The following is an 18,119-nucleotide window of genomic DNA, read 5'->3' as shown; positions in this document are numbered from 1 at the left end:
CCAATCTGACCCTGTGAAAGGGGCAATTTTTATTTTACTGTGTTGAGACAATTTCATCCACACTGTGACTAAATCAGTGACCTTTGCATACATACCAAGGTAGTTTTGAGAGTTTCCTTTAAATGGCCACCCTGGGGCTGAAGATGTAGAGCATTTGCTTGGGGTGTGAGAAGCACTAAGTTTGATTCCCTTGCACCACATACAAAACACAAACCAACAGAGGCCACTTGTTGGCTTGTGATTTCATTAGTAAAGATGATGTATTTGGAGCCTTGCCAGGACCAACTATGACTCCTCAGTATGTCTCTCAGTAGTTCTTACAAGTTAGATCATCACTTGATCTAATACTTTCCTTCTGCTTCTCTAATAAACTCAGAATTGACTGGGTATGTACCAGCCAAGTCTACTTACTTTAGGATCTTTGTCTTTGTACTTTTACTGAGTGTATACTACCCACATCTACTCAATCCACCTTCATCTTAAGAGACGTTTGTAATAATACAGAAAAGCACACATGGAGCTCACTGCTAAAAGTTTACCTAGCCCAGTACTTTTTGTTTCTTTTGCTATTCATGTGCCTTGGCATAATATGGTGGATTTTAAGTTTTACTTATTGTGTGTTTTAGTACTCTGAGCTCTTTATGTTTTATATTTTATTTGTTGTTTTCAATTGTATGGGCATTTTTATGCATGTATGTCTGTACACTGCTTGGTGCCTTTAGAGGCAGGTGAGGGTGTTGGATCCCTTGGAACAGGTGTTATGAATGGTTATGAGCTGCCACTTAGGAGTTGAACCCTGGTCCTCTGGAAGAGCCACCAGTGCATCTAACCACTGAGCCGTGCTTCCAGCTCCAGTACTCTTAGTTCTTATGTGCAGACTGAAATGGAACAGACATCCATGCAATAGTCACTCCAGGTCTCTGGCAAAGGACATGAAGATTGAGCTGTTTGCTTTAGGTGCAGTGTCTGAAGTAAGAGTGCAGGAGAGGGTTTGGGTTTGGTTTGGGTTTGGGGTTAGGACTAGCACTCTTACTTAGCAGGGAACACCTTAGAAAATGTACCAAAAGTCAGGCATTATGAGACTGCTTGAGATTTTAAAAGCAGAATTAATTTTATTTAATAGTAAAAGGAACTGTTTTATATATTGATAATATAAAATCTTTATAAAATTGGTCATACACTTCAGATCTCTTAGTTAAATATTTTACATGTCCCACTAAAATCAAACATACAAAAGTTTCTCCATTTTGAAGCCATTCTCTTTTCCATTAGGAATTTAAGGCTTTCCATGCTGTAAATCTTCATAACTTAGTGCACCAAATTCATATCCCACATTCTGCTTTTGAAAATGTTCCTTCTCGTGGGCAGTATTTGACACTGTCATCATTTCTCAGTGTTTATAAATCATATATTGTTTGTTTGTACATTTTAGACATGCTGGATCCCTAGAAAAACTAATCTATGCATACTTGTATAAATGTACTTATTGTATAGAAAAAACCCATCATTTCTATGTAGAAACAAGGAATTAGTAGGAGTCCAGCCAGAGTAGCTCAGGATCCAAAGAAGATGAGGAAATCCTGGTCTGACAGTGTTGTGTAACTAGAATTAGAGGCTGAAGGAAATCTTGACACTCAGGTTTTTGTTTTTGTTTTTCTTCTTTTTTAGAGACATTAGAAGAAATGGATAATGAGTTGCTCAAGTGTGAATTCTGTGGAAAAATGGGATATCCTAATGAATTTTTACGGTCAAAACGATTCTGTACTATGTCATGTGCCAAAAGGTATGTTGGTATTCTTGGATTTGCTGAGGGAGAACCAGTAACTTTTGCCATGAAATCAAGATACAGTTACAGTTGAGCTTTGATAGGAGTTAGCTGTGATAACAAGGGGTTAGGTGCCATTGGCAGCCACTTACTCTGTGTCTGGTTACTAGAATTTACTAAGTGATAATTATGTACTAATGCAGTTTCATGGTATATGCTCATGAAGCAGCAGTTATTTGGTGCAAGAATATGCTCTGTAGAATCTCTCCTGTAGCATGACAAGTATATGATAGAATGTTAGTCTCATGTCTTAAAAGATTATAGCCAACTTTCAAAATTAATTAGTAATAAGTAATTAGTAATAAGATCATGCAGTATTTATGTTCTAATTTGAATTTCATTTGGAATGTAACACATGAAAGAACAGTACTTTCTAATGCTGGTTAAAAACGCTTATAAATTGGGATAAATTGTCTTTGAGGATACTGTAAACCTCTTGACTATTGAGAAGTTTATCAGGGCACTTAACACTATCTGCCATTGCCCTTTGCCCAGAAACGATGACTGACTGACTGGCATATAGTATACTTCCGATGGACCTTCTTAGGTCAGGGACCCTAGCATAGTGAAACATGGCTGACAGAGCAAGGAAGCGAGGCTGAATTAGGTCAGGGAAGTGCTGCTGCTGTTTACAGGGTTACTTAGCTGTTAGTCTTGGAGAGCTAAATATACAAGCACTGACTGCCAGGCGCAAAGCTAGTTCTCTCCTTTCCTCAGTAGTAAGCTTTGTCCCCTGAGGTTAATTCGAAATCAAAACTTCACTTTGCGAAGCCCACAGATGAACCCATGTGAACACAGCAGGACTTCTTCAGTTCTTTCAGTGGCTCTCAGGTCCATTGCATCTTTAGAAGACAAAGTTCATTCTCATAGCATTCCTTACTTCTGTCTCTTATATTTTCATAAAGCATAGGTAAACAAAATTACATCTATTATTCTTGAATAGTTATCAATAACAAAATTAATGTCTGTGTGCTTTGCCTCTAAGAATATCTGTGTGCCATGTGTGTTTCTGATGCAGAAGCCAGAAGAGGGCATTGGACCCTCTGGAACTGGGTGTGCAGGCAGGTGTGAGCCTCCACAGTGTGCTGAGAACCAAACCCTGATCTCCACATGTGCATCTGCATCTGCACACATATGTGCTCCTGTACCTGCACATGTTTCTGCACATTCCTTTCCACACATACTAAAACAGCAAGACAAAACAAAATCCAGTATATTCCTTGTAAAATAGCTTAAGTAAGCATTGGAAATATACAGAGTGTCTCTTCTGGAACCATGGATTTTTTTGTTGCTTTGCAAATTGTCTTATGCATTTTGCATATTTCTCATTATTCTCTAATCAGGAGAAAATACCATTACTTTGTTATAGGTATCCAGTATTATGTTGAGAGATATTTTATGATATATTCAGGAGCCATTTTGACCTGTAGGATAAATAAATCCATTCAATAAGATAGATGTACGTTTGAGGTATTACAGTCTTTACTATCTAGTACTTAATGCGCCACAGTTGTTTTAAAATTACAGTTAAATTCTTAATGGGGTGTTCATATATTGCTTAATTTTTCTTTGTTGAATTTCTTAGGTACAACGTTAGCTGTTCTAAAAAATTTGCACTTAGTCGTTGGAATCGTAAGCCTGATAATCAAAGTCTTGGGCATCGGGGCCGTCGTCCAAGTGGCCCTGAAGGGACAGCAAGAGAACATATCCTTAGGCAGGTTTGTAGAAATTTTGCTTCAATATACAATGTCCTTTTAAGAAATGCAAGGAAAATGCAATGCTGTATTTTACTTTACTGCATTTTCCAGCTTCCAATTACTTATCCATCTGCAGAAGAAGACTTGGCTTCTCATGAAGATTCTGTGCCCTCTGCAATGACAACTCGTCTGCGCAGGCAAAGTGAGCGGGAAAGAGAACGTGAGCTTCGAGATGTAAGAATTAGGAAAATGCCTGAGAACAGTGACTTGCTCCCAGTTGCACAGACAGAGCCCTCTATATGGACGGTTGATGATGTCTGGGCCTTCATCCATTCTTTGCCCGGTATGTGACTCACCACACTAGCATGGATGTTTTTCTTGTGCCTTCACAAGAAACTGATGTTAAGTTCATCCATACCTGTGGCATTAAAGGCTAGAGAAAATGTGTGTGTAAATAAAATGGCGTTTGCTATTGAAATGGAATCTGCTTCCTCTTACTTATCCCTCAGCATGACTCTATGCTCTTTCATACCCCCAAATTAGTAAAAATGGATTAGTCCAGCCATTGCTCTGGCGCCCCAGCTGGCAGATGGTAAGGTTTTCTCTTCTCCAGTCTGATTCTCTTGAGAAGGCAGGAGAAGGAATCAGACACTTCTCCCCTTCTGCTTCTCTATTTCCTAATAATTTTCCTCTTCATTTCTTCAGCTAACCTTTTTTGAAACTGAAACAAGAAAGTTGAGTGTGTGTGTGTGTGTGTTTTCAAAAGCTAATCAATACTGTAGAGTAGGGTAAACTCTTGGTTTCTTTGTAAAACGTTACATCCTTCTTATGCCTGCTTGATTTCTCTACGTACCCACCAGCTTCAGCTTCCTTTCTCTTTAGGAAGCAGTGTTTGTGATGGCCAAAGATGGTGGGGCCTTTGTTTGCAATGAGACCCACACTAAATGTATGTTAGGATAGTGTATTTCTTTTAAATTTGTAAAACTCTGGCCTTATGAATCTAGAAAATGAGTTGTGAGTTGTATCATTCCCTTTCTTCAAGCTTTCTAGACGAGTACATCTCACTTGGGCTATTTATCAGACACTTAAAAAAACATAATTCTATATTGATTCTTTGGGAATTTCACATCATGCAAAATTTCTAACAAAACAAGATATTTTTAACAAATTTATTTTAACGAAACAAGTAGAAGGAATTGTTTAAAGGAAGTATATTTCATGTAAATTTATAAGTACCTGTATAAGAAAACTAAGGTGTATATTAATAGCTGTTAGACTCTGCTAAACTTGATCTCTTAGGGGTTAGTGGACCTTACTGATGATTGTTTTAATTTTAAAGAAATAAAACCAGATTTTAGTTTCAGACCAGTTTAGCTGTCTTAACACTGGAGTCCACCCCACCCTGACCACCCAGGGCTGGGCGTCTTGCCCTCCTTGGTAGTCTGTTTCCCGAGGGGTGTATAGTATGTCTGTGAGCCTGGGTTCTTACTGTGGCAAAGGTGTCTTTCCCTTTGGGTAGGGGAGTTGCTTTATAGCCTAATGAAATTAATTGTCCCAAATAACCAACAAATTGTCCTTACTACTGAGCCATAAGGACAATACTTCAAGTGTTATTTTATGGCAATTTCCCAGCAACTAGGTGCTGTACCACTCTGGACTGCTTTATTAGATCAGACCTTGGCCTTGCTCTTCCTTCATTTGACTTCAGCAGCCATAGCCCAAACTGGACATCCCATTCTTATCTTAGAGTTCATAATGCACTTACTACATGTCATCGAGAAGAAACAGAGTTGATTGGTTCTATTTAGCCAATCCTTCCTTCCTTCCTTCCTTCCTTCCTTCCTTCCTTCCTTCCTTCCTTCCTTCCTTCCTTCCTCCCTCCCTTTCTCCCTCCCTCCCTTCCCTGATGAAATGGGAGTATTTCTGAATTGCTTTAATGAACTAAATAATACTATATTTGTGCAATCAGAGTAGCTTAGTATAAATGTTACACCAGAAAATTGTGTTTCTCTTTCTTTCTGCCTCTTCGGCATTTATAAATAACTTTCTGAGCTTCTTCAAGGCTGTTTCTTTTGCCTGAGTATTTTTACAAGCTTTTCTCAATAGTAGGAACGAGTTTATACATTTTGTGAACTCTTAATTTTCTTTCCAGATAGGATGAGCTTCCTTGTAATCAGGGCACCTGTATTTACCCCTGGGTTTCTGTTATCTTTGTGTTATCATGTTATTGAATACTCATTGGGACTATGTTAAAGTTTCCAAGTAGCAAATTCATATCTCAGAATTGCTATCAGAGAGAAAATTAACACAACTTGGGTGCATTAGAAGTTCTCCACAGAGGACTTCTGGTTACCTTCTGTATTACCCTTTAGTGAACTTCCCTTTCAGAAAGATTATTCTATAGTGATCTGTGAATCCAGATTGAATTTCTCTGAAGGAATTATTTCTTTAAAGTATAACGGTTTACTGTCTTTGGGGATGGTTATTCTGTAATACTAAGTGGCACTCTGTGTCTTTCCTGCAACTTCAGTGAGGTCAGTTTGTGCATAGAATGTTTTCATTTAGATTTCAAAGTGGGAGAAGTGATTGTGGACATTGGAAAGTTCAGATGGAACTTGAGCAGGGCCAGTGTCTTATCTAGAGCTCTCCACTTGGTCAGGGTGAGTGAGGCAGCCTCATTTGTATGTGTGTACTCAGTGCTTGGCTTCAGACACAGTGAGAGCTGCTGTCTGTCAGGTGTCAGTCTCTCAGAACTTTAACCCAGAGTATCTTGAATACTTAAACTTAAAAATAAAATATTTTTTCCCACTGAGTTCTAGATGTCTGCTTGCTTGTCTCCCTCCCTTTCTATAAATAAGTCACTTTATTTTCTGTGCTAATGATACTTTTTGTGGTTGGCTTGAGAAAATTGGGATCTAAAATGACAAAAATGTGTGTTATTTAATCTTGCTGTTTCCCAATACACTTTAAAACTATTTTGCCAATCCTTTTACTATCTACCTACAAGCCGCCATCTGGAAATGAACCCAGTCAAGAGGAAGGAGATCATGCTGAGTGTTTCCTCTTGGGAGCTCTTGTGGTCCTCACTCTCCTCACTCCTTATTTCCGAATCTAAGTAAGCCTACCCTCTCTCTTCTTTCCTTACCTGGTTCTTATAAATAAGACTGGAGAGAAGAGTGTTAGTTCCTCCATAAAAAACCGACGAAGTCACAACTAAATGCAAGATTAGTCAGTTTTGTTGAGAGCTACCTCTGGGAAAAGAAAAAGGGCTTTTCTATGGTGAGTAACCGTGTTTCATTACATGGTCTCTTATATGTGGTACATGGGCAAAGCCATACAAATTTTATACAGGATCTTGAAATACAAATTTTTCAAAGTCTGAGAAATTACCAAAATAGAGAAATTGAAAAGCTGGCTGCTGTATAAGATGCAGTAAAGAGAAATAGCAGCCAGTGAGGAACTCTGAGGAAAATGATGGCCACACAAATGAACACACAGTGAAACATATCACTGCCACAGATAGCTCTCAGCAGTGGGTGACATTTGTCCAGTTCATCATTTCTTCACACATCCTTCTGTAAATGCATGTATGCTGCACTGTAGTGCTTTGGGTCTGTAGGGTTAGGCCTAGTTATCTTAATACAAGCTAGAGGGCGACATTTACAATGGAAAGGAGAACCATTCTACCAAAATAGTGTATTCCAAGGTGCAAATTAACCATTTCCTTTTCCCATCATCTGTTTCCTGTGATTTCCCATGGAACACTGATTTGGATACAGAAGGGCAGTAAAGCTGTTAGATGTTGTTTTTAAGCCAACTTTTAAAATTTTCCTATCAGAAAAGCACCTTTCATGCTCTTGCATTCTCTCCTCTTTGGGCTCCTTAGTTCATTGCCTAACTTAGAGGTCTCTTTCCCATGATAGGGATTGATTGGGTATTTTGGTAGGCCATAGAACAGTCAGGTTCGGTTGGCAAGAGCCTGATTTAGGGTGTGGCTATGCACTGTTTACTTGGCAGGAGATTGCCCTGCAGCTTCATGATTTCGGAGACAACTTGTTTTGTTCATTTGATTTTTTACCAGAAAGTGAAGGTGAGGAGTGCCGAGGACTGTGGTAATGTGCTCAGGGGTAGAGCACTTGCTTGCCATCCCCAGGGCTCTGGTTTCTGTTCCAGCACCACTAAAGGGGGGGGGGGAGGCTATGGCACTTTGCTGTAATCCCAGGATGTATGTGGGAAAACAGGATAAGTTCAAATCAGCCTACAAGCTACATAGACTGTTACAAATGAATAGAAATTAGCTCGGTGATGTTAAACTTTGAAGTTGATGTTAGAAGTTGAGCAGTATGATGTGTGTCAGCAGTACTGCAACAAGTTAGTGTAACAATCTTGGGAGGTTTGTACTGTCCTGAGGGAAAAATAAAGTATTTTAAACATACTTGGAGTTAGGTGAATTCAAAGAAGGTACAGGTAATAATGAAAGCTTAATCTGACCCTTAGAAAATATTTCCAGATTATTATTTATGGCAAAAAAATTTATTCCTCTCTGCCTATATATGAAGTTATGTTATGGGAAAATGAACCCATGAAGTGTAAAACCTCCGAATGAAGTCCTTTTTGCATGGGAAATAAAATGTATTTCTGATCCCTTTTACCCCTTGCTATTTTTTAGAGCAAGTAAACTCTTTCCTTGGTTTTGACTTCTTCAGCCATGAACCCTAGGCTTGCCAGGACATTGGTTTATCAGCCTCTGTTATAAACTCACAGGCCCAGGAACAGCAGAACTGTCACTGCTAGGAGCTCCATCGAATTGTGTAAACTCTAACTTTCCTCTCTTGGAATTACAGGCTGCCAGGATGTTGCAGATGAATTCCGAGCACAAGAGATTGATGGACAGGCCCTGCTCTTGCTAAAAGAAGACCATCTCATGAGTGCAATGAACATCAAGCTGGGCCCAGCCCTGAAGATTTGTGCACGCATTAACTCTCTGAAGGACTCGTAACAGGAGACCAAGGCTTTCATGTAATATCACTTTTATTGCTCTTAGTAGGTAAAGGTAAAGCCTCATTTGGCTGCGAATATTAGACTGGTGATGGAAGGCCAAGCACGCTGGGACCGCCACTTCCAGTGCTGACATTTCTCTTCAGAAACCCTAACTCATCATACATTTTCATAATAGCCAACATTGGTGAAGTTCATTTTACCAATTACATACCACACTGAAAGACTTGTTACAGAGGCTCTTATTTTTCAAAGAAACGTGTTATACTAGATAATTTTTAAAGGTAATATTTATCATTAATATAAAAGAATCCTTTTAAAATAATTATTGATTTACACTCCCCCTCCTTTGATTCTGTTTTCTTATATGTTTTTCTACCATGTTTGTTTTCCAAAGGTTATCATAGAGATATAGAGTAATTTAGGAGCCCATTGACAGAATTGGATGCAATGAAATATCATTATGTTTTAAAAACCATATCTTCCAGACAAATGCTTTGGCTGTGAAGAAAGAGTGTGTTCTTGCATAAGCAGTGTTTATGGAAGTCACAAGAGTTTATTCTAGACTTCCCTGTGATCGGCATGACTGATAGTGTTTCTCTTGGTTTTGTACATTAAGAGCAATAGTTCTTAGTGGAGGTCTCTTTTTGTCCTTCAGGGTGCTTTTGGCAATATCTGGACACATTCTGGTTGCCGCAGTTTGTGGTTGAGTTTGGGGAGGGTTGTTACGGGAATTGAGGTGGTAGTGGCAGCCAGAGATGTTGCTGAATATCCCTCAGTGCACAGCACTATTACCAAGAATGATACATTATAGATGCCAGTAGTGCCAAGGTTGAGAAGCCCCGGTGAACAAAGAGTGCTGCATGTTGCTCTTTCTCACCTTCAGGGACATACTTAAAGATAGGGTATGATAAGGAGTACATGCTTAGTGAAGTATTATTCAAATGGCAATGTTCTGAAGTTTTTTGTTTTGTTTTTCAGTTTTACTGTATACTAGAAAAGGGAAGAAAATCCATAAAATTGGTATGTAAGATTAGGCTAATTTACAGAACATGTGACTGATATGGCATTGGCCCATGTTCACCTTTTCCTGACTGTTGCTCTGCACTGATGGAGGTGTAAGATGCCATCATGCCTGGGAGAGTTGGTAGTGGAGGTGTGATCCCTTCCTCGTGGCTCTCTCAAATCGACCCTGCTGAATCTGTCTACAATGCACATTGCTTTCTCCCTTACTAAGTCCTTGGATTCTTCCCACAAACATTTAAAGTGATTTCTCTTAATCCAAAGTTTTCACTCAGCAGTTATTTTTCTGTAGAGTTAGGACATTAGGACAGGATTGTCTGTGGGTGCTCTGAGAGCCTTAAAGTGTTGGCATCGGAAGACTTGATGACACGCTTGTTTTCTCTATCTTTACTGCATCATTGAGAAATCTGAACATTAAAGGAGCAGATGGCAGATCCTTGGCCACAGATGTAAGAGACCTCAAGAGTCTGAGCTCACATTTTCATTGCTCTTTTCAGAAGAAGACTAAAAGACGTCACAAAGGTATCACAGATAAAATTTATCTTTTGGCTTTGTGTACATTAGAAAATGTCAGTTATTTTTATACAAAAATATAGTGGGTAATTTTTTTAATCTTTAGATGCTTCTTATTTGAATGTATGCATTGTGGACTTGTTAGTGTAGTAGTTTAAGAGGTGTTCACTGGTAGTCCTGTGTAGACTCAAAATGTTTAAGTAGCGTGAGGCTCATGTTTCAAACCTAAGGTAGTGTTAGTCTCTGTTACTTATTTCTTTGTATCACATTTTGTTATTAATGTTTCAAGGAAGGTAGGTACTTTATAGTCCATCTCATTTATTAGCAACAAGTCATCATGGCAGTGTTACATTTTCCTTTCATTCTCCTAAACATAGGCTAAGCAGCACTAAGAGATTGCCTACTACATGAAAGAGGCACAAAGGCAGATTTCCTCTGGAATTAAAACTGTATTGTAGTAATCCAGTTAATACAGACTTAATTGTCCTGTATAGACCTCCAGCAATAATGCTTCCCTCCTACAAATACTTACATATACCCTTTAAGGTATTAGCTCTACACTTCTACTAGAATCAGTCCATTGTGTGCTTATGAGAAACCCCTGGGCCTAGCACTGTCTTTAAGCATCCGTAAGCATCTTACAAGATAAGTTTCTATTGCAAAATGCCTTCTTATCCGGATCTTCTGTTGTCTGCACTTAAATTCAACTAGAAAATGCACTTTTTTCTACAGGTGGGTTGTTTCATGTAAAAGTGGCTCATTTGTTGTTATTTGGTAGTTCTCCCATTGCTGCAGGTATTTCTTTCTAGATAATTTAATCATCCTAACCTGAAAACTTCAATTACATGTGATGGGGACACACACCCTATGTCCACCTGTCTCCTGAGCATTAGACTGTTCAATATGACACAGATAGAAAGGATGCCATTTGCTTTTCCTTTGTATTACCAAGTGCTTTACAAACTTTCTTTGAGGAAAAAATGACAAGCAGAAAGGGAACATGGGTTCTTTCTATTTTTGCTACCTGAGTTTATATTTCCTTTAAACCCCTTTTGCACTAGAACATACTCTTCACATTTTAAGTTCTGTGTTCTTAGGAAAATGCAGTTGGCTTGTAAAAGTTACTTTATATGACAATACTTAGAAGCTTTGTGTAGACATGTGTAGAGCACAGCTACACAGCTCCATTATAAACTAACACAGCACAAGAATGCTGTCTCCATACTTGACAGCTTTGGTGACATGTAACTGTGATGGTTACATTCACTTCCATTTGCTGTGGAGTTTTTCTGAACAGAACGGTAGTCTGGGTTAAAGCTGTCACCTAGGAGGAGATGCTAGAAAAGAGGAAAGAGATAGTAGTGAATGAACTAGAGAGGGCTAACAGGCAAATGGAACCTCCCACTTGTTCATTCCATCTTTGCAACACTGAACAAATGCTGCACTTTTGACGTTAAAATTCATGTTTTCCTAAATAAATAGAAGTGGTTTCTTGTGTTTTGGGAATCCTGCTGCTTTCCTCTTTGTTTCTTTGTATTGGAAGACTAATGCATGAGACCATGCCTTTGAATAATTTGTTTTACATAGTCTTCATATATTAAGTGCAAAATTATAGTCACCTATCTGTTTACAAATACAAATCTTGGATTGAAGTCTTTCAGAGGACACAGTTTTTCAAGTTTGTTTAGTTGTGTGCCTCGGAACTCAGAGCCCTTAAGAGTGTTATTCTGGACCAGAGTGGTAGGAAGGAAATATAGTCAAGTAATTTTAGGCTTTGATTTCATGTGTGCAGGTGATTTTAGAAAGAAGAAACTCTTACTGATGCATGTGAATGAAGCTGGTCTTGCAGCTATGGCCAGTGTATGCAACCTCTGACTGGTCACACGGTTAAATCATTTCAGACATGTTTTCAACCCAAGAGGCTGGCTGTATGTGACTTCATCCTTTGTGAATACCCACAACACCTGCTTCCAACTGGTATTGTTAGTGGCATGGAATGGCCTTGTCTTATTTCCTTCATTAAGCCCCTTTTATCCCCAGCCCTACCCCAAATAAACCACACAGGGCTTTCTTCTTAGTTCTTGGCTTGGAGTTGGGTAGCATCCTGGCCTGGAAATCTTCATGATTTTGTAACAGGGATAGACCTTTATAATTTTACCAGTTGCATTTCAATGAAAGCCTTCTCCCTCTATGCAAATCATTTCCTAGTTATGTTTCTTGTGCACCATAGGTCTGTGTGACTAGTTGTACCCTAAAGCGTGTTTTTTTCTTGTGTGTGTGTGTGTGTGTGTGTGTGTGTGTGTGTGTGATTTGGTTTTTTTTTTTTTTGGTGGTGGTGGTGGGCAGATAGGAGGGCGACACTGCCGGCTAAATGAAGACATTTAGCATGATCCATGGTAATGGGTGGCTCAACTGCCATTATAGCAATGCAAAGGTCTTAGGGTATGTTAGTTGGTTTGTTTGCTGGTACCAGGGACTGAAGTCAGTGTTTCACACTCCACCCCTGAGCTTGCATACTATGTTTTTGCTTGTTTGCCTAGACTAACCTGGAAATGTTATCCTCTGACCTTTTCTCAAGTGCAAAGGTCTGTGCCACCATGCCAAATCTAGCCCTGGTAGCTTTAAATGTCAAGATTCTCCTGTAATCAAATGAGTTCTCTTCTTATCACCTGACCCTGCTGTGAGGCGCTTTGATGTTATTAGTACCACTGGTCCCCAAGTGAGTGATCCTGAATTTCTGAAGATAACTAGTAAGAGGAAGAGAGAGTACTGTCAAAATTTAGAAGTCTGTTGTGTGTAGCCAGATTAGAGAGGATTTCCACATCAGATAGCACAACTGATGCATGCAGTCTTGCAGCTGGTCGTGAGGGGAAAGGCACTGTAAGGTAGTTTGTTGTGTCTCAGTCTGAAACCAGCTGTTCCTCCTGACTGGGTCCCAGGAAGCACAGGCCTGCCTGTGTTCTTGGTGTAAAGCAGAATGACTCATGACATGAACTATTTAACTCACAATCTTCAATGCTGATACTTTATCAGTCCATTTGGAATATTTTACTTCATCTCAAAGATTGGTTTTCAGTTTATATGAATATAAATATTAGAAATGGTAAATAAATTTTCTTATTAATTAACTTTAAGCCATTGAACCATACTTCTTAAGAAATTCTCTGGGAAGATATTTCTCTTGTGTTAGAAGATTATAAAATGCATTATCCTATAGTTTATAGTTGAAATAAAAGCGGTTTCTTTAATTTAAAAAGTTGGAAATGACATTAACTTTAAAAAAGTTACCTAAAACGTTAAAATCTTACAAGTGTGCATATTAGTTCTAGAGTTCAATCTACTTTAAAAGTATACTAAGAGAAAATTTTCTTTCTTTTTGAAAGTCACGAGGTACCAAGTGAAGTACAAGTAGTGCCATCATGTTCCAGAAAAGAACGTCAGGAGGCCCTGCCCTCTGTAGTGATGTGCTCCTAGCCTCCCTAAGACAGAGTCCCAAAATGCACATACACACTTTCTGGCAAGTGCCATAGTGATGGGAAATTATTTCCACAGGGGTTTTATTTTTTCCCTTTTGATAGCTTGTGGACATTTTGTTTTATTTTAAAATACAATTTTAATAAAATGTGAGGTCCACAATGAGCTTCTACCACCTTATATTTTAGGCTGAGGTCTTTCTATTGCTTTTCAAATGCTGCCCATGATATTGCTGGCATTGGGTATGAATCTATAGAAAGATAAAACTTTAAATAAGTATGTACTAAATTAATTTTAATTTTGAAAAAACCAGTATGAATTTAAAACATTATGCTAGCATGGCATAATTTTAATGAAATGTAAGAGGGATATAGTTAAGTCCTTTTATACTGTCTGAATTAATGCCAGTCATCATCTTAGATACAGTACCTATTGCTTATTAGCTTAATGGAATACGTCAGTGTTAACCTGTGCTTTGTAGACCTTTCTCTGACAGTGGTGAAGAGGGATGGAGATTATAACATCATTGACACAAACATGAACCCACTGTAGCAGGAAGGGACTTTTTTAGTCTTGCCTCAAGTAACCTAAATATGTACGGTGTTTAAAGTCCTTGTACATAGTGCCTGTGTTAAATGTTTTGGTAGTACTAAAGAGTGAGCAAAATTACTATTTTTATTCAGTAGTGAGTGACATAAATACACTTGCTGCATTATCTTGTTGAGTGGCAATGAAACACTGTGGCTTTGAGACTTGGTATTACTCCAGATAGCAAATTAGCTGTGTGACACCTTGGGCAATTATTTGGCTTTTAATCTCATCTGAATGAATACCTGCACTGGCAAATATGTTGACTTTTGGCTTTAGTCATCATTGAAGAAACCTTCCTCCAGCTCTAAAATTACATTCCTGAGCTACATAATTGGTATTACCACTAGCCTGACCGAATGACACTCATGCACTTATTCATCCATTTGTAAACTATTTGAAAACTTGGGTTGTGTGTAGCATATACAACTAAAAAAAAAAAAAAAATCAAGTCTTCCCAAACAGCCTCACTGCTGCTTAAGCATATATGTACTAACTCCCAGTCAATGCCCTGTTGCCTGGGAACTGGGATTTAATAACACCCAAGGGGTCCAAATCCCATCACCACTCTCAGACCACCTTTCACATACTGCATGTCTGCTGACCATCTACTTACTGTCGACAGACAACAGTAAGAACACCTACCATAACCAACTCTGAGTGTTGCGACAGGCGGTGTCAGGACTAGTCCTGTGCATGGTATGTGGCAGGATGACAGAAGCTGATGTGGAATCAGTATGCATCTTTAATTGCAAAGATTTATATCCAGTATTGATTGATGGATAGTGGGGCAGTTTTCCAAAACGGACATCTGACAGGAGGCCAGGAGAACAGGCTGCTGCCACCGCTTCCTACAGTCGATTGCATTGTGTGCTATAGCCAGTCAGAGGGGGGTATGCACTGCATCATGAAATAAGGCAGAGCTGGTAACAAGGCAGATCCTGCTGCGCTGGCCAGCATTTGAGGAGTAAAGATGGAATCAGATTTAATTGGGTAAATTCCCTTGTCACTCTGGGATTCTGTGAATCAGGTTGTAACTTTTGCTTTAAATACTAACATCAGTTGTTACTAACATTCTTTATAAAGATATAAAAATATATTTTAAAAACTTTTATGTATCATAGCTGTAGCTTTTTAAGGTGGGAAAATGTCCAAATAAAGTGTTTGATTACTATATATAACAGATGCTTTCAAACAGGTTTTTTTTTTAAAGGTATACTAATCTAAATAGCCCAAATAATCTAGCCTTTGCAAATTGCTCTTTGATGATGGTTACTTTCAAAGTGTTTTAAGTTCTTTAAAGTATACCTAAGTTGTGAAGTGTCCCATGCTGTTTAGATCTCTGTTGCATTGATGCTGTTTTTAAACATGTATTCTTGGAACTTCAGAGTTCAGTCAAAAATACAGAGATTGAAATTTTGTGTGTGATTTCTCACAATGATCACCTCTGTCAAAAGATGACTCTCCTTTTTCTTTTTCAAAAGATGGGCTTTTTCCAAAATTCTGAAATTCTTGGAAAGTGCAGGATTGTACTACAAATGAAGGTTGCATGTTGCAGACAGCTGTGCACAGGGGTAGATGCTGACAGGAGGAAAAGGTACTTGAAAGCCTCTTGATTCAGTTAGAATGTTTTGTCTTTTTACTGCTTAAAATTTGTTTCACAGGGGCAAGCTGCTGTGACTACTTTTTTTTTAATGTTTTAAGCACATTAAAAAAATCTTCCTTTTGGTTCTTCCCATTGTTCTAAAATCAAAGTTTTATAATAAAAAAAATCTCAGAAGATGATTCATAAAGGAAAAAAGCACCACCAAGGGGGAAGGAAAATGTGTTTTAATCTTACAGAAAGCAAATATTAAGGTTCTATGAATGCGTCTTACATGAGTGTTGTATAGTCCTCACAGGAAATGACATAGTTGTAGCACCTTAGCATAGACTTCCTAGACTGGTGTTCATAGCTACAGTTTTGCAATGTAGAACCTGAAGATGAAGTTAATTTTGCATTATAAGAGCACACCATTATCTATGTAAAAAGTGTTCATTTGATGTATTTTTTTAAGAAAAGAGAAAGCACTTTCATATTAAGTCGCATGTGTATGAATTTTAGACTTCCTGTTTGTGTGTCTATTCAGTGACTAAAATAGAGCATCAGATGTTTGCTGGCAGCGTAAACTGCTAATGGAAGCACCTTATACTCTGCTGCTTAAACTTGCTTGGATTGCACCTTGTCACCTGCACACTTTCACAAAGAGTATTGTAACATGGCTTCGAGTGGCTCTGGGTGGAAGATCAGTGGTGGGCCTACAGGATCTTTTATTTATGTTGTTTATATTACAATAATATATTGTAGACCAGTTGTAACTTCAGTTCTTTGCAAATAAAAATCTGACTGGTTATTGAATTTTTACTTCTTTAAGCTTTTGAGAGATTGTGGGAAAATCTAAGCAAAGACATTGACGGCTGAACTGGTTATAAATTTGCTGGCATATAATATCCAGAAAGAGTATACACTAAATTCAGTATAGCTAAGTATATTTTATTCTCATGTTATGGCTAATTGGAAGGAAAAAAAAATGCCGGGCGTTGGTGGCTTGGCGCCTTTAATCCCAGCACTCGGGGAGGCAGAAGCAGGTGGATCTCTGTGAGTTCGAGACCAGCCTGGTCTACAGAGCAAATTTCAGGACAGCTTCCAAAACAATAGAAAGAAACCCTATCTTGAAAAAACAAAAAACAAAACAAAAAACCCAAAAGCAAACAAACATGGAGAGGAAAGCATAGATCAATTAAAAAGGCTGTCTTCTGCCTTCTGAACTCAAGCACACAGGGATCACAGGGTTAGGTGTGCTGAGCTTTGCTGTGGGTAGAGTGCTTGCCTAGCACATATGAAACCTGGGTTTAATCCCCAGCACCACACAAATCAGGCTTTAGATGTAATTATGTCTATTTGCATTTTAAAATATAACAATGTAATTTTTTATTCCTACTTTCTCTTATGTGTTAATGCCCAATTTTTAAACATGTAAATACTGTAGTATCCTTGCAGCAACACACAGATGAGTGAATGACTTAAATCTGGCTAGTCATTCACTGAGGCTTTACCTGAAAGTAGGTGCTCTAAATTGGACTGATAAAAGCCCAGGTTATTGGCAGCCAGAACTGCCCTCAGCATTAGCAAATTAAACTTGACATCCCAGAAATGGTCTCTTGGTTTATTTTACTACTTCATTGTTTCAGTGCCCCTTTTCTTAGAATGGCTTAGGCTAGTAAGGAATGTATCATAAAGTGTCATCTGGAATGTTCGATACCTTAAATTTTTCAGACATTATTGAATAACCCTTATCCAAAACCATTTTAGACGTCATAGATACTGTATGTTTTATGTAAAAAAAAATCATAAAAAGCCATTGTTTGAGAAGCCATGAGTGGAACCAATGAATGTTGTAACAGTGGGAAAGAGCATGAGGGAAGGAAGCCAGGGTTTGAGTCTCACCTCCCCCATGGCTGAGTGAGCTTGGGTATGCTTCTTAATGTTGATGCTTTAGTTTCCTTCCCTGTAAGAAGAGGATGTCAACAGTGTTGTCAGAGGGATTAGATCAGTGGCTCCCTACAAGTAAGTGCTTGCCCAGCACCAACACACACAAGCCTGGCGGGTTAGAGCTACTGTACAGCACTGTTTTAGGACAGAATCCATTTGTGGATCATGAACTTAACTCCATAGGTCACTACTACTTTTTAAAACATCTTGGGGAGAGGGAGACTGGATGATCTTATGTAGACCAGGCTGACCTTAAGGTAATCAAGGATGACCTTGAATTTCTCGTCTTCCTGCTTACACCTCCCCAGGTGCAGGATTGCAGGTACACACTACTACACTGCTTTGTGCTGCTAGGACTCTTGGCACTGATAAGCAGTCTACTAAGTGAGCCTTGCCTCAACCTAAAAGCCACTCAACTTTAGAAATGCTAGGAGTGGTTCTTGGAACATATATTAGTATTTGTAAACAG

The 18,119-nt window shown here is 38.6% G+C and overlaps 1 protein-coding gene across 7 annotated transcripts in view; it reads left to right on the top strand.

Moving 5' to 3' along the window:
* Positions 1 to 16,516, top strand: part of Phc3 (polyhomeotic homolog 3) — a 73,630-nt gene extending 57,114 nt beyond the window's left edge. For 5 of the 7 annotated variants that reach the window (XM_040754568.1, XM_013113079.3, XM_040754567.1 and 2 more), the window contains 4 exons: positions 1,669 to 1,783; positions 3,411 to 3,543; positions 3,634 to 3,865; positions 8,367 to 16,516. In XM_040754568.1, coding sequence (XP_040610502.1) covers positions 1,669 to 1,783; positions 3,411 to 3,543; positions 3,634 to 3,865; positions 8,367 to 8,521 — 635 coding nt within the window. In that variant the 3' untranslated portion in view covers positions 8,522 to 16,516. Of the gene's footprint in view, positions 1 to 1,668; positions 1,784 to 3,410; positions 3,544 to 3,633; positions 3,866 to 8,366 lie in introns of those variants that run through there. The other 2 variants (XR_005880415.1, XM_040754569.1) reach the window with 2 other exon arrangements.
* The last annotated feature ends 1,603 nt before the right edge of the window (positions 16,517 to 18,119 follow it).

The sequence above is a fragment of the Mesocricetus auratus genome, unplaced genomic scaffold (assembly GCF_017639785.1).
Source record: "Mesocricetus auratus isolate SY011 unplaced genomic scaffold, BCM_Maur_2.0 Super-Scaffold_100011, whole genome shotgun sequence".
Classification (NCBI taxonomy): domain Eukaryota; kingdom Metazoa; phylum Chordata; class Mammalia; order Rodentia; family Cricetidae; genus Mesocricetus; species Mesocricetus auratus.
The sequence above is the reverse complement of the archived record's forward strand: the minus strand, read 5'-3'. Positions and strand labels throughout refer to the sequence as shown.